At 40.1% G+C, this 22,978-nt stretch overlaps 1 protein-coding gene across 1 annotated transcript in view; it reads right to left on the reverse strand.

The window, feature by feature from the left end:
- Positions 1-1,389: 1,389 nt before the first annotated feature.
- The window catches only part of LOC308667496 (semaphorin-4E-like), a gene marked incomplete at both ends in the record, with an annotated part of 41,182 nt that continues 19,593 nt past the window's right edge, over positions 1,390-22,978 (reverse strand). Inside the window, 8 exons of the mRNA XM_081326750.1 lie at positions 1,390-2,186; positions 5,644-5,696; positions 7,658-7,824; positions 7,965-8,080; positions 9,450-9,672; positions 10,256-10,412; positions 13,148-13,215; positions 14,255-14,400. Coding sequence (XP_081182876.1) covers positions 1,390-2,186; positions 5,644-5,696; positions 7,658-7,824; positions 7,965-8,080; positions 9,450-9,672; positions 10,256-10,412; positions 13,148-13,215; positions 14,255-14,400 — 1,727 coding nt within the window. The remainder of the gene's footprint in view (positions 2,187-5,643; positions 5,697-7,657; positions 7,825-7,964; positions 8,081-9,449; positions 9,673-10,255; positions 10,413-13,147; positions 13,216-14,254; positions 14,401-22,978) is intronic.

Raw genomic sequence — 22,978 nt, forward strand, 5'->3', positions numbered from 1 at the left:
CAATAGCCAAAGTGATCCCGCCAACGTTCCTCTCCTATTTCTTTCGGCCCAATTAAAATAAGCCACCTTGTGCCAGATAATTAGTTTCTAAAAAAGGCTGTCGATATTAGATAGCCGATTGCCAGCACGTTGAGGATGCTTGTGTGCTCTACTTTTCAAAATGTCCTTTCAAAACTTAAAAGTTTAGCCTTCTGTTGCCAGTGGTAATGAAAGGGCAGCGAAAGTGAAGCTAAAACAAGGAAAGGTCGTGTCGTTTTAGATCCAAGGTAAACCCAGGATGTCGTGACATTTGCAGAATTTTTATCTGATCATACTTTTGAATAACACCTACATTTCTCATTGTAGCTTTCTCATTCCAGTTGCTAGAGTGGCTAGTCTGCCAGGAGAACTAAATATTCAAGGATACCTTCTTCAAGAGATGCTCAGCAGCCTGCCTGCTGAATCTCTGCTTGATTTATGCTTCAAGCATATCTCCTTCCAATCAGCCTTCACTTGGAGAAGGTAGACCATTCTGCTCTATTTCTGCATTAGGAACCATTAGTTCCCTCAGTTGTTCCCAAAACAGAACGATGCGCTCTCAGAGAAGAGTGCCTGATGTACTCCTGGAAAAATCACTGGTCTGAGTTACTCACTGCCAGTCACCAAGTGGACAATTTTACTGCTTTTCAACATCTGGCTTAACTGGCTCCGTTACTGGAACAAAAACACTGCTTCGAGAAAGATTATTTTGGCATATTTAAAGGAGTCACCGTTTCTTCCATTTCAGAGGCTTGCTGCAAATCCGTGACTCAGAAATAAGTATGAAAAGCGGCTTTTCTCAAAAGGGCAGATCATTCTTATTCTTACACATTTTAAAATGAAATCTCAGATGCAAGAACACTTGCTAGTTTTAATTAGCCAGAATCCTGGAAAGCAATCACTACAATGGCAGAGTGTCCTATGGACCAGTGCAATTCTTGAAATTTAGCCATAGAAATGTGTCATCTCATAGTATTGTAAAACTCACAGGTGATTACAAATGGAATTTGTACAACAATGGAAAATACAATCCCATCTTTAAACAAATGGTTTGTCTAGTGTAAACAGAAAATGCTGTTTACAAACATCCTGGAATCCATACACAATACTTCTCAGTTTAAAATAGTTATACTAATTTTAAGAATTAGAAATGAGAAGTATTTATAATTTGCTGATGGTGGCATTCCCCTACAGTGTTCTGAAAATATGGGAAAAATATGGAGAAAAAATAAGGCTTGATTAAAAAAAAATCAAGAGATTTATTTTTCAGAACCCCCCTGAAAATGACAGGAAGAAAATGATGATCCATTTAGAAATTGAACACTTTTTTTTAAAAAAAGTGTTTCTGTACATAGCAACTACTTTGTGGGATCAAAGAGGCGTTGAACAACTTCCCTTGGAGCAATCTTGTATTTCAGGGTTTTTATCTGGAATTTTGGTTTCATCCATGACCAGACAATTTGAAGAACTACAGATTTTAGTGGAGTTAATGCTTGGCTTCATTTTTATAGGGCAATCCACTTTGGAGGAAGACATCAATGGGCTTGATTTGCCAGTGGAGATGGTCATTGTTTGTGAGGTTGAGCTTGTCTGAGTAAGGTCTACATGCTCCAGACTCATTTCTGCACTTGCCGATTCATCTGCTGATGTTTTAAGTATGGAGGTCCAGGGCAGGGAGATATAGCCCTTGTAAATGTTCCAAGAAAGCAGAAGGAAGAAAAGGAGGGCAAAGGCAGACCCCACACTTATTAGACTGAAGAACGAACTCTGGATTCTTCTGGATGGTGCTTGCTTTGGGTTCACTGTCTCTGGGCCTCCCAAAGGTTTGCTCTTTGGACCCGCTATTTCAGAACACAGCTGGTTTGACAAGTCACACTTAGGACTGTAGAAAGTTTTCTCTGGCTGGGGCTGAAGGAGGTAGACAGCTACTGTTACACGAAAATTTCTCCCACTGACGGCTTCAACAGAATGACATTCATAAAGCCCAGTATCAGTAATTGTTACATTAAAGACAACCAGTCCTTTTGTATGGATGAGATATTTGGCCTCTTCTTCCCGCAAGCGGCTCTTGTTAAACATCCAGAGGAGATTGGCTATGTTGGACAAAGGTTCGCAGTTAAGATGAGGGCTGCTGCCAAGGTTGACAGGGTAGCTTCTGATTTTCTTTTCTGAAAAGCAAGAAGGCTTGGTGGTCAGCTGATAGCTTCCTGCCTCGTGCTAGGAACTCTGCAAACCTCTTCTTTACTGTCTGTACTAGCTACCTGTCACACGATCTGTATTGCCACTAATGGAAGGGGACATATGGTATTAACATTTTAGATAATAAATACAGTAAGACACCGGTAAATTATACACATTTGGGATCCTGCATAGAGATATCCAATATGAAGGATCTTCTTACAAATAAATGGCTTTAATTTTACGTAGCAGTTGTCAGAGGAAAAAAAGTTAAAGAGGTTCTAGCTCCCATTCGCTTCTGTGTCGTGTGCTTTGAAAGGGCTGTTTAAAATGTGTTGCATGGTGCTTCGGGTTTTTTTTAAAAAAAAATTAATGTGTTTTCAGCTCTTTAATATTTGCAATCTGATACCAGCTTCTCTCAGTGCCAGGGATTTTGGTATCAGCCAATGTGCTGCTTCTGCGGATGCTCATGTAGGAATTCCCTGGGTTCAGCCCAAGGTTAAAAAATGAAGAAGTAGTACTTCAGAGAAGATGACCCCAAAAGGAAAAAGGAGTGCTGCTTGTCCCTGTCTTCAATCAACTCCCCAAAGTCAAGACAATTTATATCCAACAACAGCATGCCTGTTTAATCGAATAATTTAAGCTCAGAGAAACAACGTTTTAGACTCACATGCATACAAACTGCAAGACTTTCAGTGTATCTCTGGGAAAAATCACAAGACATCCTCTGCTGGATTGAAAAGGAGATGAAAGCACTTAAACAAGCAGGCAACAACCCTCCCGAGTCTTTCAGTGAATTGCTATCCTATATTAAGACCCACCACGGTTGTCTCTACTGCTGTTTTTAGCAATGGATAAATGGTTTAGACTAGAAAGCCTTTTCAGTTCCACTGTGTGCTATGAAATTATTGGGACAGGATGGCATAGTGCTCATGAGTGACAAGATAGAAAAATGTAGTTATGATCTTTATGTTGGAAAGAATTCAGGTCCAATGAAACAGTTCCATGGGTCTGTAGAGAAACATTTATCCATATCTGCGCAATGGGGAGAGGGAAGAAGAAACCATTATTGTAGTTACTATGGAGAAATACCATATTTGGAGGAGAGATGTTTTGCTGCTGCACATCCACCTCTGACATTACTGTTGCCAGGCAAAGTCAAATAGCAAGGTGATCCCAATGCATTAGCCTAACTCCAGATCCTCTGCCGTGGTTTGTGCATGTGCCTGCACATATTCAAGTTATATAAGAATATGGAAGAAATAATAAAGCCATTGGTTGTTGGTATCCACTCAAGAAGCATATCACAGAAGAGAAAAGGAGGCAAAGACAAATGGCTGACATACTAGGAATTATTGGAAAACCATCAAGCGGAATTTAAGATAAAATCAAGAGAGCAACTAATAGCAGAGGGATATAGTTATATCATTTAAAATTATCAAAAAGATTCAAAATGAATAAAAAAAGCTTAAGGTATATTAGTAAAGCAGAGTTTGAAGTACAATTGTGCACTGTGATCATGAACATGTAATTGCTAAAAGGTATAAACTTTTATTGAAATTTGAAACAGGAAGAACAGATTAAAGGCTGTATGATAAAGTTGGCTAAGAATTCTGGTTATGACATACAGATGAATCAGTGGCAAAAGGGTTGAAATTTACATTATGTTATGTTCTTAAAGGGAATGTTTATAAATTAATATACTGTTGGTACATCACACCAGAGAAATTAACTAAAATGTATAAAACTATTTCATATGTATGTTGGAAATGTGAACAACATAAAGGGACATTCTATCATGCTTGGTGTATATTTTAAAAAAATATTGGATTTGTGATGCTTGGGGTCATGGAAGATTATTTCAATATATGATTATTGTAGCGAGATTGTATGAACAAAAAAAGATTTGACAATATTCACTATGGAGGAATGGTTTGTGAAACTAACAAATCTTGCTGAAATGGATAAATTAACTTCTTCAATTAGAGAAAAGACGTCTATATTTATTGGTGACTGGAAACAATTATGGTGTAAAAATGAAAAAAATAAGCATATGGTTTTGAAAATTAGATAGGACATATTACAGAAAAGAGGATCATGGTGTAACTTTAGAGATTTTAAAATATAATTATAATTGCTGTGGAGAATATCTGAAGTTTGTATCCTTTTCTTTTTATTTTTCTTTTATTTTCCTTTCTGGCATTTTTGGCTTTTCTTTGATTTCTTCTTTTTCTTCTTTTTTATATTGATTTGCATTAATGTTTATCTTTCTTTTTTAAATTTTTAATAACAGTTACAAAGATATGCAAATGATGCTATCTTTTATGCCCTTAAATTCACGGCACATTTGTTGCATCAGATCACAATCTGAATACTTGTTTATATGGGATAGGCTTTTTTTTCTTTAAAGCCATGTTAGATTACTACTTTTTCTGTTTCTTCTCCACATTTATTTCAATGCATAAGTAATATAGGCTGTCCTCATTTAAGCGACCATGATTGAGACATACAATGTGGTCATTAGGCAAAGTGATTGCTAAGTGAAACAGTGACTATGCTTATGATCTTATTCCAGCTGTTCATTGCTTTTTAGAGCTGCAAAAATTGTAGATGCAAGGATTGGACATAAAATTACTTTATTCAGTTATTGTTGTAATTGAATAGTTGCTAAATGAGGCAGTTGTTAAACAAGCACTACCTGTAATTAAAAGTTTTAATTCACCTAATTTTGTCTAAAGAGCTTTTCTCCTGCCAATTAGTGACATATGACAATACTTTCTATTAGCTGCACTCCCAATCTCTTTGTAAAATTTAGAGTATTCTGCATTTTTTCTTCAAGCTCATTATGTGGCATCCAGACAATGGTTGAATGTATACAAATATATTAAAAAACTGGATAGAGGGCATATTATCAAGAAGGTTCTTGGTAATACACCCTCTAATCCAAGAATCGTTAGATAGCTGAGTCCGAGAGTGATCAATTTAAATTTTTCACAGTATATTAGAATGATGTTACATTACAGACATCATGGAAAATTTAAATGGCAGCTTCCAGATCAGCATGGACTAGAGTACTAATCATGTATTTGTTTAAGAGAAAGCAGGCATGGTAGTTGTCAGCAGTGTATCCTATTTAGACACTAAAGGCCCAGAAACTGCCCAAGGTTATGGAGAAACTGTTACCAATGTGTCCTTTAGCTTTGGTTAAAATTGGTTTAAATAATGAAATTACCTATACAGCGAAAGTGATAAATCCACCTTAAACAATTCAACTTTGAGTAAATGAGGATGGATTATAGCATTTATTATTAAATGGTTCACATAAACTTGGAATAGTTGTATGGTACAATTTAGCTTATTATAGCAACCATTTTGTAACTAAACAATAGTCACTGTTTAGTAAATATATGTTGCCATGAGAATATTTTTTAAAAAAAATTCCCCTACCTACTTCAGGACACCTGTAGATATCACCATTCTTGATGCTCTGGATTAGATCTCTTAACAAAAGAAGAAAGAAATTATATAAACTACTTCATAGAGATATTCAAAAACATTCAAAGTGGACAGAAATCTTCTCTTAAAAATCTACTTTCTACTTGAAATGCAGAGAAAGAAGTCTGAGAATAGCAGCAATCAGAAACTATCCTACAAAGAGAGGCTAAGAAAAATTTGCTTCAGTGGCATAAACTAGATAGAAGATGGGATGTACCATTTGTAGCTGTCACTTTTGCATGGGTTTCACATTATACCTATCCTAGCTTTTCTGCTAAGCAACCAATACCCATCCCCTGTTTCCGGGGCATTTCCCTCTCCCTGCAGCTGACAAGCTATCTTACTGCCTCAAGCTCACATACTGGGCTTCAATGTTGAAGCCTCATCATTAACACCAGCACTGAAAGGAAAAGACAAAGGCTGGACAAAGATTTTGGCCCCTCCTCACTAGACAGTTGGAGACAATGGGGCTAGTTGAATGCTTGCAACGGCTACAACAGGGATAACCATGGATATCCATGCAACTTTGTCAAAAAGTGCCTAATCGCTCAACTCATTATATCACATCTGAGTGATAATTGGGAGATGTTCAAGGCATAATTTATAGCGAACAAAACCTCCTGACTCAGGAAAATCTTGTCATATACCAGACGGATCTGTGTAAAGACTCTCCTAGCCAGGGCTTTTGTCTGTTTTTAAGGATGAGCTGAGTCTAGGAGAACTCAGATATTACAAACCAGCTCTGCACGGGAAAGTATGGAATCTGAGGGTTTCCTTCTTCAAAGCTCTCAATTTTTTGTTGGGATTAAGTCTACACCTTTTTGTCCTCGCAATCTCCAGACATATTTGAAGGCTCGTTTGCACAATACGCCAACCAATGGATGGGCTGAGACAATACTGTATCATAAAATAACCCAGCATTAAAGGATAAAAGAACTGACCTCAGTCCCAAATGAAATCAAACCTTTACTATGGTCAGAGTTCAGCATAACGCTTGCAGTCTAAACAACATTGCCAAGCAACATAGGTTGTGTTGAAATTCTCTTAACCTCCCATCCTTTTCAGGGACTTATTCATCCAGTGCAAAACATGCTCTTTTCAAATGGGAAACACTAATAGAATAACAGCTGGAAGGGATCTTGGAGGCCTTCTCCTCAAGCTGGAGACCCTACCATTTCAGAGAAATGGTTGTCCAATCCCTTCTTAAAAACCTCCAGTGATGGAGCGCCCATCCATACCTTCTGAAGCCAAGCTGTTCCATTGATTAATTGTTCTAACTGTCAGGAAATCTCTCCTTATTTCTAGGTTGGGTTCTCTCGATTTATCCTTAAATCATTGTATCAGTGAAGTATTTTGTGACTTGGGGAGGGTTGTGAAAGGCTCCTTAGCTATTCTGCCCTGTCCTCTGCAGGACCTGGAGGTTCTAATAAAACTCCTTTTTTTTCATGGTCACATCCTGTACTGGTTCCCCACCCCAAAAGCAGATAGGGGGGAAACAACTTCAGCATTCGTTTAAAGTCATCTAAAAAAAAATTGAACTTGTTCCCCTATTCAGAATTCTCTCCTACAATAAAAGTTGAAAAAGCCTCCTCAGAGATAAAAAAAGGGGGGGGGGATTCAATCGGAACAATTCCACTGGCAAAAAATATTAGAATCCTCAGTAGTACAAAGGCTGGCTGAAGCTTCCATTGCAAGTAGCTCCTCAGTTATCAGCCAGGAGGAAAAAATACCTACAAGGAGCTAGCTTCACCACTTCCTGAAGAAAAAAAATGAACAATTTCACCAAAAATAGACGCAGCAAAAACAGACAATAGTGGGCAGTTTCTTTGATTTGTTTTATTCTGTTGCAAGCCAATTCAGACAAAGCTTCGAAGAAAACGAAAGATTAAAAATGTAGAGCACTAATGTATACATTTTAAAATCTGAATCAAGTCTCATTACTTGTCTAATTGATTATATTACTCACTGTGAATGCTCAAGGTGGTTAGCCAGGAGGACACAACGGTGAAGAGAGAGGGACCATGCACAGTAGGGATCTCTTGCCAAGATACAATCAAAGCATTGTTTATACCAGCTGCAAATTGCAACAGGGAGCTGTACTAGCTGGGAAGGAGAACTGGCATACAACAGGCCCTGGAAAGACAGCACTAAATGGTTATCTTTTCTCCTAAATGATATTAAAAAACCATTTGAATAGATAAATCCAAAAGTACACAATGGAATGATACAGAAGGGAAGGGTGTCATGCTGAATAGACCAGGGCAGTGTTGTACCTTTAGAGAGGCTAGTTTGAGTATCTGTACAGGCTCTGCTGATGGAAACAGCTGTATTTCTTCCAAAATAATAATTTCTCCATGACAATTGAGAGCTTTATGCAAATAGCCCTTATCTGTATAAAATAAAACACAGTTCAACCTTAGTTGCTTTATGTTTTACAGATTTTTTTTTAAAATTCCATTTATATCCCGCCCTTCTCCGAAGACTCAGGGCGGCTTACAAGCTTAGCAGTAGCCTTCATTCTATGTATATGCCTGCTTATTAGGGCTTTCACACACCCCCCAAGCGGCATTATTACAAAGTCAGCTTAATTGCCCCCAACAATCTGGGTCCTCATTTTACCTACCTCGGAAGGATGGAAGGCTGAGTCAACCTTGAGCCTGGTGGGATGCGAACCTGCACTAATTGCAGGCAGCTGGTGTTACTTAAGGAGGCATTAGCCCACTGCTCCACCAAGGCTCTTTCATGTGTTAGAAACTCATGACCCAAATTGTATTTCTTTAATATTAGAGCTTAGTTATTTTGTCTGGCTAGTCCTGCGAGTCCCTTGGACTGCAAGGCGTTCAAACCGGTCAGTTCTAGAGGAGATCAACCCTGACTGCTCTTTAGAAGGCCAGATCCTGAAGCTAAAACTCAAATCCTTTGGCCACCTAATGAGAAGGAAGGACTCACTGGAGAAGAGCCTAATGCTGGGAAAGATTGAGGGCAAGAGAAGAAGGGGACGACAGAGAATGAAGTGGCTGGATGGAGTCACTGAAGCAGGAGGCGTGAGCCTAAACGGACTCCAGAAGATGGTATAGGACAGGAAGGCCTGGAGGAACGTTGTTCGTGGGGTCGCAATGGGTCGGACACGACTTCGCAACTAACAACAAGAAGTCAATAAATTGGGGTAAAGCAAACCTGGTGACAAATTTCTAGTCAATCAAATAGCAAAATTCTAGTCATAAAGATGACCAGGGAATGTGTTTGTTCAAACATTCAAGTTTCTCAGATCCTCATGGGGGTATAAATAGATGTTAACCCTGTAAGGTAGAGTAGTCCAGACAAGAAGCACAAAGATTAGATTAATCGAATGTTGTAAGACTGAAATTTCTCCCCTCCTTCTCTTCTACCCTGTGGAACAGTAGGGAGGGATCTTCTCTGAAACATTTCTGGCACCATATCCATTTCCATGGGCTAAGATATCATTTACATGCTGGTTGTCTGTGGCTCTCCCTCCTGTCTTCTGAAGTTATTCCCACATACCATTACAACAGGATCAACTGGAAAATACATTATGGGGAGCAAAGACGTGATCTATATTTTCTATAAGATATCACTAGGAAACCAAAAATATATTATGGGTATGGTGTGCTAGTACAGAGGTGGACTACAGTTGTTATTTACTGCTCCTTGCTTTAAAACACCTAAAAATCATTGAAAGCTGACAAGATAGCATTTTTTAAAAAAAGTACTGTGGAAGCACACAGTAAGTGATTTACCTGTCCCTAGGAAAAAGATGTCATATGTGACATTATCCAAGTCAGTGGCTTGGCTTATTATGAGTTGTGTGTACTTGGTACCCCTTTTCAGGAAGACAGGCTGAAGACCAACTGAGTTCACAATACTGTCCAGTAAAGGGTGGTCTCGGGCAAACTGGAGAACTTTGTCTGGCAAGTCAATTGAAGAGGTGTACCCCAAGTGTAGAGGAGAAACATTGGCACACTGTAAAATAATGAACAAGTGGGTTGTGTATTCTGTTTATTTAGAAAATCAGCTATTACTACTTACCAAGAGGAGATATAGATAAGGAATTATGTAATGCCTGAGCAGGGGGTTGGACTAGATGACCTCCAAGGTCCCTTCCAACTTATTATTATTATTATTATTAATAATAATAATAATAATAATAATAATAATAATAGACACTTGATAGCTTAACACATGGTACAGTCTGGGACTGGGTTCAGTTGAGGAGTTAAGTTCAGTGTAATTACCACATATTATTCAATATTATTTGTAAATACTTAAATATTTAAAATGTTTTGTGCTATAATGTCATTCCTGTCAAAGAGTTTTACCCTATACATGCTTTGTGAGATCTCTGCTCGTAGTTTTGATTAAGAAACGGCAGAGCCAAATGAAAAGTACAATTAATCTCCTGGTAGCAGCATCTGTTACTTAAATATGTTAGCCTTCAGGGTGTGAAAAATATTTTGAATAAATTCAAACCTCCCTGTCTTGAGACCAAACCATATTCATGCTCATCAATGAAATGCCTATTCAAATAAGAGAAATTGAGACTTACAGCCCCAGGGCGAGGACTTGGAACATCTCCCCTGTACACCACCCATTTCATATGGGAATTTTCCAAAGCAACAGGACCTTTGTAGCTTCCTTTCAGAAACATATCTTGAATAGTCTCCATCCGGAATGCACAAACAGCTGAAATATCCAACTTTCCCCTTAAATAAAGAACAAAATAGAATTCTGCAAATTAGAATTCTGCATTCTTTCTCTTTTTGAAAGTGGGAAATTATCTATCTTAATGCAGAAATATAGCAAACATATTCTGTGCTCCAATGGCATAATGTGAACATGCTGAAGGTAAAACTGCCCTTCGTTTCACTTGTGGCATATTGGCCAAAATGAGTCAAAATTAACTGGTATTGTCCTTACTGCCAGAGGTATTACTGCATGCAGCAAAGAGTGACTAAGCCTGATAACATATTCTACATCTTCTGTATCTTTCCAAAAAGCATTAGGTAAAAGCCTCAACTTGCCACTTGAATGTAAGAGGAATAAATAGTAAAATAACATAAAGGAATTAAAGGTGCGTTATGGGTTTCTTAGCCTAAGAAAGTGGATAACAGCTTGCAAAACAGTAGCTCAAATTTCTGTACATTTCTCCATTGTAGAAAATAATAAGTCACTTACTTGTTGGTCATATTACTATGTTAATAAATCAAATGTTATGACAATATTTAATGTGATCAAAGGCCCTTCAGATCTTCTAATCTGGTTGCCCCCAACCTTTTGGGCATCAGGGACTGGTTTCTGTGGACCGGAGGGGGTGTGGTTTCGCACGCTGCCTGCATCCCACGGATGGGGCTTCACTTGCTTTCGTGGCCCAGTTGCTGGCCTGCCGTGGCCCAGTGCTGGTCCACAGACCATGGACTGGGGACCCTTGTTCTAGCCTATTGCTGTTCTAATTAAATCTATCATCTTGCAGTCTGCTTATTCTTTCCTTCCATCTTTTCCAGCATTACAAACTTCTCCAGAGCTAGATCTTCACATAATTTGTCCAAAAGGTGATAATTTGACACTTGATTATTTGTGCCACCTTCAGCAAGGACTCTGGATTGATTTCTTCTATGATCCATTTGTCTATGTATAGATGATTTATTTCATCTTTTATTGTATTGAGCTTTCATTTCATATTACTTCTGCTGGAATTTCAATTTTCTTTTCCTGTATGGCAATATCAGCAACTAGGGGTCTTGAAGGCCCTAATCCCATAGTGGCGAACCTTGGCACGTGTGCCACAGGTGGCACGCAGAGCCCTCTCTGTGCGCACGCGTGCCGTCGCCCCAGTCCTAGGCCTTCAGCTGGGCTTTATAAACCTTTTTTGCTTTAGGCCTCCACCGCCGTGTGCAAAAAAAAAAAATTCAATCAATCAACCAATTTCAACTTCTCACGGGAAAAAAAATGATCACACAAGTTGGAATTGATGGATTGAACTTTTTAGTCCCACCTAGTCTCCTATTACCACCACAGCCACGCCCACCCAATTGGCCACACCCACTCAATGGGACACGCCCACCCAGCACCTGATGATACATAAGTGGGTTTTGGGTTGCAGTTTGGACACTCGGTCTCTAAAAGGTTCGCCATCACTCCATCTGTGTCATAAACACTACTGGTACCCCAAAAGATCCTCAGGTCTTCCTCAGCAGCAAGTTGAGTGCCATCTGACCTGAGAGGTCAATCGTCCAGCACTACATCCTCAATCACTTTATATGATTTCTTCATTGTAATTTTCTTGGCATATCTTTCCAGTGCTCTTTCCTCATCTCTTCCAGGAACACAAGCACATATGCACATATACACCACAATGAGGCAGCACAGCTGGATTCGGAGTGAAACCAAGCAGCTTACTGTTTTTTTTTACTTCAAGATTTCAGTTGCTGTTTAACCTCATCATTACAATTTGGGTAAACTTGAGTTAAGGTCTAATCTAGGATTGAGCTAACATTTTTGGCTTGTATTGACCTTTTATTTCTAGAATTATTTTAGCCTTGGAAGGCCATCACCATCAGCTAGTAATAGGGGAGAGGTCTCTAAATGAATGGAGTTGAAATTTTTCTGTTCTTTTTGGGGGGTTGAAAGGGAGGAGTCAAGCAGCTTTGAAGGTCAAAGTAGAAAATTTAATATAATTAAACATTAACTGGGCAAGTGCTATGAGGTTCATATCTTAGGTGACCCTGCTGGGAGTATATACTAGGTGTACATACTGTTATATTTTGCCTATTTCTCCCAGGAACATCTTCCCCTGCCATAATAGAACAGATTAGCAGGATTTGTGGGAGAAATCATAGTATGGTATGCTTATTTCTGGCTTTTTTTGTATGAACCACCCTCATTTAGGTTTAATGTATCAATCTGGCAACGATGGCTTGTTTAATAAGCAAGAATTCAAAATATGACTTTACATATGCGTAATAATTTAATCTCGAGGTCACCAAAACATGAATTAAATCATTTGCTCTTTATTGTCCATGTCATTCTAGTGATGACTGACTGTTTGTATTCCCAAACAAAATTAGGGAATTGATGCTGCAAAAGTATCTGAGCAGAAGCAATATGGCGGCCATAAGATAATACAGCATTTTTTTTTTAAATTCAGGACCATTGGACTGGTTTAGCTGCTGCAATAAATTTCCCAGTTCAAGCCTCCTGAATGCTTTATAAGAGTTCACAAGTCCGAGTGATTTTGACCTTTTATTCTTTATGCCAGAGTACAGTGCAAAAATAAATGAATCAAATGTTGTACCTTTACCTTAACTTGCATCTGTATTTGCCAGTGATTATAGATCTTGCCTTAAACTATGTGGTATACTTCCAATACACCTGTCTTTCATAGTTAATTTTAAGAGGGAGATTGAAAATGTCTTGGGATATTATGGAGAAGAACTCTTACCATTGCTGGGTAAAAATCCCATAAATTATGGTTTCCTGCCAGTTTGAATTCTTGACTACAAAGACATCATGAAGGATATTAAATTGGAATTGCAGTTCAGGAACAGAGCAGAGAAGGGTAGATTTTAAAAATGAAGTCCATCTTTTTTTTAATGTTCGTTTTCCACCAAGATCACCCTGGGGGGGGGGGGAATAAATCCTGTTACAAAGCTACTTAGCAAAATGTTCCAAAATGCTACACTTGTTTTTTTTATGAATTAATACATTATTTCATTGCTTTATGAAAACAAATCATGTAGCTGGATAAACACCACTGAAAAATGAATCTGTAATAGATCCAGAAGATTCACCAAGAGAACCATGAGCAGGGAAAATAATAAACACAACAGAAAATATTCATAATTGATTTGGAACTGAAATGTATGGATGTTTGATTCCTTAAATAATAAACCTGTGCAAAGCTTCAAAGGCTCACTCCTCTTTAACAAATGACCAAGTAACTGTTCCTTTGATACAGGATTAGAAGTGAAACTTCCCTTTCTTTAAAACCCACTTCTAGGAGCTGGTATGCCATGTCAAAGCAGTGGCCTTCAGCAATCTGTTATTCCTATCTGCATTTGCAGAGACAAGTTGTTGAGCAAAGCAAAGAGGCTTGCCCTGGCACTTTAGTTGGTACAGGTTTTAGGCGTAGTGTCTCAGTTCTGTATTGTGGCATTACTCCACTGTTTTGTATTAAGGTTGGTGAAAAAAAGGATCACCACTTCACACTGCCACACTAAGACATTTTCAAGACTGGGACATCTTGAGTAGGGAAACATTATATATACATATGTAAGATCTATAGAATTTTAAAACTTCTCTTGATGGTTAACCAATTGAGAGCTAGCTGCCTGTCTTCTTTCCTCTTAATACAGAAGCAAAAAGGAAAAATTGTGTTCTCAAGACAGGATCAATAAACATTTTCTTCCTTAAAGAGATGGAGTACAATTTATTTCTCCTAATTGTTTTCTCAATGAATATATGAACCATTTCCTATCAGCCCAATATCTCCACTGACTCAATTTTTCACAGTCTAATAGAGAAGCAAATGAAGAATTCAAGCACGCACTTTGCAGAGTTGAGCTACTCGTGACACCCGAAGCTTATCATAGAACTCAAATTCAATAGCAGTTTCCGTGAAGAACACATAAATTCTGTCAGAGTCGGAGACTGCTTCATTCTCCTGTATAAGTTCCATATCAATAAAAGTGGGTTCTGTAACAGACAAAAATAAGCATGACTGCAAAGAAAATCCAGCAGATTTTAGGATTTTTGTTGTTGTAATCTATAGTTTTAGCTAAAGGAAACATACTGAGAAGTCATCGCTATTCCATTTTTCTCTTTAAAATAATCAACATGTCCAGTAAAGTGTGGGCATTTATGGTTTTATGAATTCAAATGTTGTAGTTTAAAACTTTAAAAACATAATAGTCAGATATACAGCCTAGCACTTAGTTCCTGCACTGGCCAAATATGGCTTTGATTTCCACTTTCCTAGAAATATTCTTTACATTTTTCCTCCCCAATGTATCAAATAGCAACCCATCTGGCCTGACTGCTTTTCCCTTCCCATCACTCACCTCTTTATGTACCGTTGGGTGTCTTTATTTGAACCAATACACAATCTATTAGTAAGGTATAATTTTTCCTGCATGAGTTAAAATGAGGACATGAATTACCTCATGGTGATATTTTAAATCCTTTCCTTTGTGCATATTTACTTGAGTACCTCCCCTTTTCCAATTTTACTTCTTAAAAATTAGGACACAGCAAAAATTAACGCAGATTAACATAAGGCACATGAAAGATTAATCTTTTATAAGAAGAATAATGGGTTATTACCCTTATTAAATGAGAGCAATTTCGCCCTTTTTAAAATAAAAGCACTGTTTATAGAAACTAATTAAATCTCCTTGCATCTTGTTTCTGCTATTATGTCACAAAAAGAATAAGGAGTCCTGCTGGAAGTAAAACTGATGACAAATGACCCTGTCAGTGGATTAAAGAACTTTATTTATGGATTCATTATCTGATTTTGAAGCAATTAATTAAATGAAATAAGTTTACAAATGATAAAGCATCAGGGAAGGAATCCTTGATGTTGTGCTAGAAGGTTATAATTAAATTTAATAAAAAAGTATGCCATTTTTCCTAAGAGTAAAGGACACACACTTTGTGCTACTCTTCTGACAGTTTAGTTTAGGACAGTCAACAAAACAATTTGTAGTTACTATACTATGAAAGAAAATCAAATAGCTTTGATAGGATTTAAAATGCAGTAGGGATAATTGAGGACTTAGAGGAGGTCTGAGGAAGGAATCCAAGGCAAGGCACAGAAGAAATAGTGTAGAGTCAATCCTGGGCTAGGAAGAACTTGAAGGAAAGTCAGGTAGGAATTGAGAATTTAAGTAATATGGAACTGAGTTCAAAACGGGCTAATCCAAAATGTCCCTGAAGAAATATTATTGTGCTAAAGAACTGGAGAATTCTATGTTAGGGGAAGATAATAAATATCAAAGATGTATATAAAAGGTATATCTAAAGGAAACAGGCCAAACCAGGTAGTTTTCCAAAAAGCAAGAATCTAGCAAAGCAAAAAGTGATGGAGACATAAGCCATATTCACCTGTAATATTATCCCAGCATTTTGTAAACCACTGTTTGTTAAGTCCAGGTGGGGACCTTGCCCAAACTTTATTGGATTTGGTATTGTAAAGAAGAATGCAGGAAGCAATGACAAGCTGTTTCATTAAACACAACAGGAATATTTACAGAAAGAGGTTCAACCAAAAGGAACAAAGTCACCTTTTAGGGGAGATAGGCAGCATAGAAATAAAATAAAAAATAATAAAAACTTGATAAGATCCCAATGTCTGTAAGAAACACTTTGACTACTGGAGATGAACAATAAACTTCATCAAGTAGGTGTAAGCAGTATGACATGATTGTATTGAAGTCTTCCAGAGGGTTGGCAGTTGACATAGCCAGGACTGAAAGCAAAATGCAGAGCATGCTGGACAGGAGACATTTCCAATTATACAAATTCAAAATAATTTATGCTGGAATTGAAACTTACAGAACAAAAATGGAATGGCAATTAATGTTTGTAAGTCTATTACTGCATGTGTAATAAGATTCAACCCAGTCAGTGACATAATAATTCCCATGAAGATTCAAAAGTGACAAATTAGTTTCATAATTACACTGGTATATGCTCCAGCAATAGATGCTGAAGAAGTTGATGAATGAAACAAGATGTAATGGATCAAACCCCAAAGAATGATGTTCTATTCATTATTGGTAATTTTGATGCAAAAATTGAAGATGGTTTCTACTGAAAAGTGTTGGAAAATATGGACTAGGAAGCTAATGAGGCAGGATAATGACTGATTGATGTCTGCACAGAAAAGGACTGTTGACTGCTAGCATTCTGCCAGCAATTCAAATTACAGTTTTGTATCTGGATGTCTCCAAATGGATAACATCATATTCGAACTGATTATGGGCCATCGAGTTGTTATCAGCTCTTAGTGAACATACAGAAAGATCTTCCCCAAGATGATTTGCCTCCAACCTCATTCTTTAGGGCTTCACACCTATATAATTGACCCTATAATTGATTCCTTCCATCTTGCTGCTGCTCGTTCTTTTCACTTTCATCTTTCCCTGGATTATACATTTCTCAAGAGAGCTATATTTTTGCATAATATGTCTGCAAAATATTGAGTATAGTCATTTGTATCTTAAGAACTCTGCATTCATTTGTTCTATGATTCAGTTATTTGTTTTCTTAGCTAATCATGGTATTCTCAGAAATCTCCAGCACCAAAATTCAAAAGTATCAATACTTTATTGAGTTCCCGAAACTTATAGTTTTGGGGGACTTCAACCTACCATCGCTGGGAGGATCATCTGAGTTGGCTCGGGAGTTCATGGCTTCCATGACGGCCATGGACCTGACGCAAGTAATTACGGGACCGACTCATGAAGGAGGCCACACCCTTGACCTTGTTTTCTTGTCTGGACGGTGGTTAGATGATCTTGGTGGGGGCTCTCCAATTATTATGCCCCTGTCATGGACCGATCATCATCTCCTGCGGCTGGTCTTCCGTTTTGCCACCCCCCGCCGTGGGTGCTTGGAACCACTTAAATGGTACCGCCCCAGACGCTTAATGGATCCCCAGAGGTTCCAGGCGGCGCTGGGGTCCCCACCTGCCTCCCTCGCTCACAGCTCGGCCGAGGCCTTAGTGGAAGCCTGGGAAAGGACGGCCACTGAGGCCCTTGACCGAGTTGTACCCTTGCGGCCCCTGACCCGGTGCAGATCCCGCCGGGCTCCATGGTTTTCTGCGGAGCTCCGGGAGATGAAGCGTCGGAGACGGGGCCTAGAGAGCGGTTGGAGGTCCAGCCGATCCGAACCCGACCGATTGCGACTAAGAGCCTTTATTAAATCTTATCTCGCTGCAATTAGGGAGGCGAGGTCCAACCACTTCGCCACCCTTATTGCGTCCGCAGATAATCGCCCGGCTGCCCTGTTTAGGGTGACTCGCTCCCTCCTAAATCAGGAGGTGAGGGAGGATCCCTTGCAGGGACGTGCCGAGGAGTTTAACCAACATCTGTCGGACAAAATCGCTCGGATTCGGACCGGTTTGGACTCTGACTGGGCAGAGTCTGACGATCAGGACACGGGTGGTCTTGTCGATATCATCTGGGAGGAGTTTGATTCTGTGACTCCAGAGGAAGTGGACAGGATCATGGGGAGGCTGAGCACCACCACATGTTTACTGGACCCGTGCCCTTCCTGGCTGGTTTATGCAGCCCGGGAGAGGACACGCAGCTGGTTCCAGGCAGTTATATCGGCTTCTTTGAGTGAGGGTATCTTCCCCACCGTCTTGAAGGAGGCGGTGGTGAGGCCTCTCCTCAAGAAGCCTGCTCTGGACCCGGCTGTATTGAACAACTTTCGTCCTGTCTCCAACCTTCGCTTTCTTGCGAAGGTTGTTGAGAGTGTGGTGGCGCATCAGCTCCCTCTGGTCCTGGATGAAGCGGATTATCTAGACCCGTACCAATCGGGTTTCAGGCTCGGGCACAGCACGGAGACGGCATTGGTCGCGCTGGTGAATGATCTCTGGAGGGCTCGGGACAGGGGGCATTCCTCTGTCCTAGTCCTATTAGACCTCTCGGCGGCTTTCGATACCATCGACCATGGTATCTTGCTGCGGCGTCTCAGGGGATTGGGAGTGGGAGGCACAGTTTTACAGTGGTTCTCCTCCTATCTCTTGGGACGTTCGCAGTCGGTGTTGGCAGGGGGGCAGAGGTCGACCGCGAGGTCTCTCATTTGTGGAGTTCCTCAGGGGTCGGTCCTCTCGCCTCTCCTGTTCAACATCTACATGAAGCCGCTGGGTGAGATCATTCGTGGCTTTGGAGTTGGGTATCATCAGTACGCTGATGATACCCAACTTTTCTTTTCGACCCCAAACCACCCCAGTGATGCCCTCAACGTGATGTCCCGTTGCCTGGAGGCGGTTCGGGTCTGGATGGGGAGGAACAGACTCCAGCTCAACCCCGACAAGACTGAGTGGCTTTGCATATCTTCATCCCGGGTTTACTCGGACATTCCACCTCTAGCTATGGGGGGTGAATTATTACCCCCCGTAGATAGGGCTCGCAACTTGGGGGTCCTCCTAGATTCACGGCTCGCCTTGGAAGATCATATAGGAGCCGTGACTAGGGGGGCCTTCGCACAGGTTCGCCTGGTGCATCAGTTGCGGCCCTATCTTAGCCGGGATGATCTATGCACGGTCACTCATGCGCTCGTGTCCTCTCGTCTGGACTACTGCAACGCTCTCTACATGGGGCTGCCCTTGAGGACCACTCGGAAGCTCCAACTGGTACAGAATGCAGCCGCGAGAGTGGTGTTGGGAGTCTCCCGATACTCCCACGTTACACCTCTGCTCCGTGAGCTGCATTGGTTGCCAGTTGTCTTCCGGGTGAGATTCAAGGTACTGGTAACGGTATTTAAAGCACTCCATGGCATGGGGCCGGAGTACCTCAGGGAACATCTGCTGCCGGCATCAAGCTCCCTGCGCCCTGTGCGTTCCCACAGAGAGGGCCTCCTCAGGGTGCCACCGATCAGAGAATGTCGATTGGTGGCCCCCAGGGGGAGATCCTTCTCTGTGGGCGCTCCGGAGCTGTGGAATCAGCTACCGGTAGAGCTCCGGACGGCGCCCGATCTTCGCTCCTTTCGTCGCGATCTCAAGACATTTTTGTTTGTACAAGCCGGCCTAGCCTGAGGGGGGTGTGTTGGGGTTGTTTTATCTTTCGCTTTTTAATTTTTCTGGGGGTTTTTAGCGTTGTATCTATATTGTTTTTAACTAGGGCAATTGTTTAATCTTTTTTAATGTTTGTATTTGCTATTTTATTCTGCCCTGTGAACCGCCCTGAGTCCTCAGGGAGAAGGGCGGTATATAAATGTTATTAAATTAAATTAAATTAAATTATCAATACTCTATTCTATTTTTCAAAGTCCAACTTTTTCTTCCAACAAAATATCACAGGGAGAACTGTTGCGTGCATAACTCTTGATATCTGTAGATGTAGGTAGATTATACATATTTTTTCTAAGACCTGCATTGCTACACTACTAAATGTTTATGGCATGTTTCATGATTATTGTTTATTGTTGAAATTTATTCTAAGGCTGATTGTTGTACCTGTTATTACATAATCTAATTCTAATTGATATTATTCAGTCACTGTGCTATGTCTACATATGGTCTTTTCTATATCCTTTCTGATTAAGAAAGCAACACCATTCATTCTTTGATTTTTGTGTCCCGAGTAGTAAACTGCATAGTCTGAAAGTGTCCAATTTGACTCAGTTTCACTGATGCCTATTATTGATTCATTTTATTTCAGTGTGTTGAGCCTTCCCACATCACACTCCAAATTCCCACAATAAATTTATTTTTGCAGCTTCAGATTTTATTTTCCCACATGGCAACATCAACAACCAGATGTCCAGAAGGCTTTGGACTGACTGTGTCATTGATACTACAAAGCTCTTTCTCAGTAGCATGTTGAGTATAATCTTAAAAGATTCAGGTTCATCATCCAGCACTATTTCATTAATCACTTTACATTGCTTATCCAAATGGTTTTCTTAGTAAAACACATTTACTCTTGTCTTCTCCTGCACAATATGAAATGATCCCTTTGCCATTGTTATTAAAGTGATCATTTGCCTCCGGCATCTTCCTATATCACTTCATGCGTTATGTGACCTACTAGGAGTATGCATTCTTTGTATATACACTCCTGAAATTCTTCACTCATCCCTCCCAGGAACTTCTCTTTCTGCCACAATGAGGTATCACAGTAGTACTTGGGGGAGGGGGGAAATGTTCAGAGTAGATTACTGAATTAAAGCAGGAGTACACAGAATATAGGTCTGAAACAGAATTTTTGTTTTCTATAACACCCCAACTCTGAAAAAATGAATGTTTATTAATTGCTTTCCTGATAGGGTGGGAGAAGACAGAACTAGCTTACCCTATTCCTAACATTAATCGACTGATTTAATAGTGTTTTTGGAAAAGAAGCAAAAGGATCCTGTGAGAGAATCCAGTGAATCTCTTTCCTTTTCCTTCTAGAGGCTTCAGAGACATTTCAGGTCTATTTGCACAATATTTCTCCCATACTACGTATCTATAGTTTAAACTCATGAAGAAATACAAATGCAAAATAGATTTTGTAATCTTCCAACCATCACTTAATCTTAGTTTCACTTTTAAGAATTACAATTTTCCTACAAGCCAAAAAATGAAGAACAGTTCAGTGCTAGACTACATATTCTGCATATAGGTTCAATCCCTGTAGATCTCAGGCCTTGGAATAGAGTAGTTGTGGACCTCCCTTTCATTATGTTTGCCTATGGCTGAATGTATTGTTCTTCCAGTCAGCCAGGATTTTTCTTACTTGTGTTGTTAAATGAATCTGACTTCCACATTGACGTTGCTTGTCAGAAGATTGCAAAAGCAGATCACATGATCCATGACACTGAAATGTCATAAACATGAACCAAGCATCTGAATTTTGATCATGTGACCATAGGGATGCTGCAATGCTCATAAGTGGGAAATATGGTCATAAATCACTTTTTTTAGTGCCATTGTAATTTTAAACAGTCACTAAATGAAAGGTTGTAATTGGAGGATTACCTGTATATTTATGTGTATCTCTATCTCTATACAGTAGATATTTCTCAAAATAGGTACTCCAACAGAGAAGCTGCACTGCTTAGCTCTGGCTAGATGACCTTGCTTGACTAAAAGAATCTCAAGTGTACCCACTGTCTTCAATCTCACTAAGCAGACAGAAATTATTAAACAGTTCCTCAGATAACCAGGCTCTAAGCCATATAAAGGTAAAGGTAAAGGTTCCCCCACACATGCATGCTAGTCGTTTCCGACTCTATGGGCCGGTTGCTCATCTCCGTTTCAAAGCCGAAGAGCCAGCGCTTGTCCAAGGACGTCTCCGTGGTCATGTGGCCGGCATGACTAGACGCCAAAGGCAAACGGAATGCTGTTACCTTCCCACCGTAGTGGTCCCTATTTTTCTACTTGCATTTTTACATGCTTTCGAACTGCTAGGTTGGCAGAAGCTGGGACGAGTAACAGGTGCTCACTCTGCTACGCGGCACTCGGGATTCGACCCGCCAAACTGCCAACCTTCTGATCAACAAGCTCAGCGTCCTAACCCACTGAGCCACTGCATCCCTTTCTAAGCCATATAGGACTTCATAAATGATAACCACCAATTTGAATTTAACCTGGAAGTCAACTGGTAACCAGTGAAGCTCACAAAGCAGGAACAACACATGGATGTAACAAGACAGGACAAGAAGCAACGGATGGAAACTAATCAAGGAGAGAAGCAACCTAGAACTAAGGAGAAACTTCCTGACAGAACAATTAACCAGTGGAACAACCTGCCTCCAGAAGTGGTGAATGCTCCAACACTGGAAGTTTTTAAGAAGAGACTGGACAGCCATTTGTCTGAAATGGTATAGGGTTTCCTGCCTGAGCAGGGAGTTGGACTAGATGATCTCCAAAGTCCCTTCCAACTTTACTATTATGATTATGATCCACCCCCATTGCTCACATTGCTGCATTCTGAACCAGCTGTGAAAGTGGTCTTCTAGGTTAGTCCTATGTAGAGCGCATTAACTAGGGTATCGATGTCTGATAGACCTCTCACTCTAGGAAAGGGTACAGCTGAAGCAGTTGATCGAGCTGTATAAAGGCTCTCCTGGACACAGCTACCACAGCTATTCAGATTTCCGCCATATCTACTTCTGACCATTAGTCTTCATATTTCTACTTGCCCTGTCTCCACCTCCATGTTTCTTCTCACCCCAGCCCCCACCTTCCAGGCTGAGTCACTCACACTTACACCCACATTCATTCACTTGTTCATCTATGGCACTCTCCAGGGTCCCAAAGTCACCCTAGTCCGCCATGGGCCCTGATCACCCTGTCAGTTGCTTTTGCCTTAGAACCCAGCAGCAACAGGTCTCAAGCTGAGGAAACCTTACAGTGCTCCTCAACCTTCCACAGGTGTGCAGAAGATTTAAAGTCCCAGAGCAGTATATCAATAGAAAGAGACCAGGTCTTAGTATAGATCAGGGACCTGTGAACTTGAAGCTTGAACAAGACTCAACAACATGGGCCACTCTCCCAGGCCCAAAACACCGAGACTATCAATACCGCTGCCCAAAGCAAATGTTCAAGGAAGTGGCA

The sequence above is a fragment of the Vipera berus genome (genome assembly GCF_964194415.1).
Source record: "Vipera berus genome assembly, chromosome: 1".
NCBI classification, from domain to species: Eukaryota; Metazoa; Chordata; class Lepidosauria; order Squamata; family Viperidae; genus Vipera; species Vipera berus.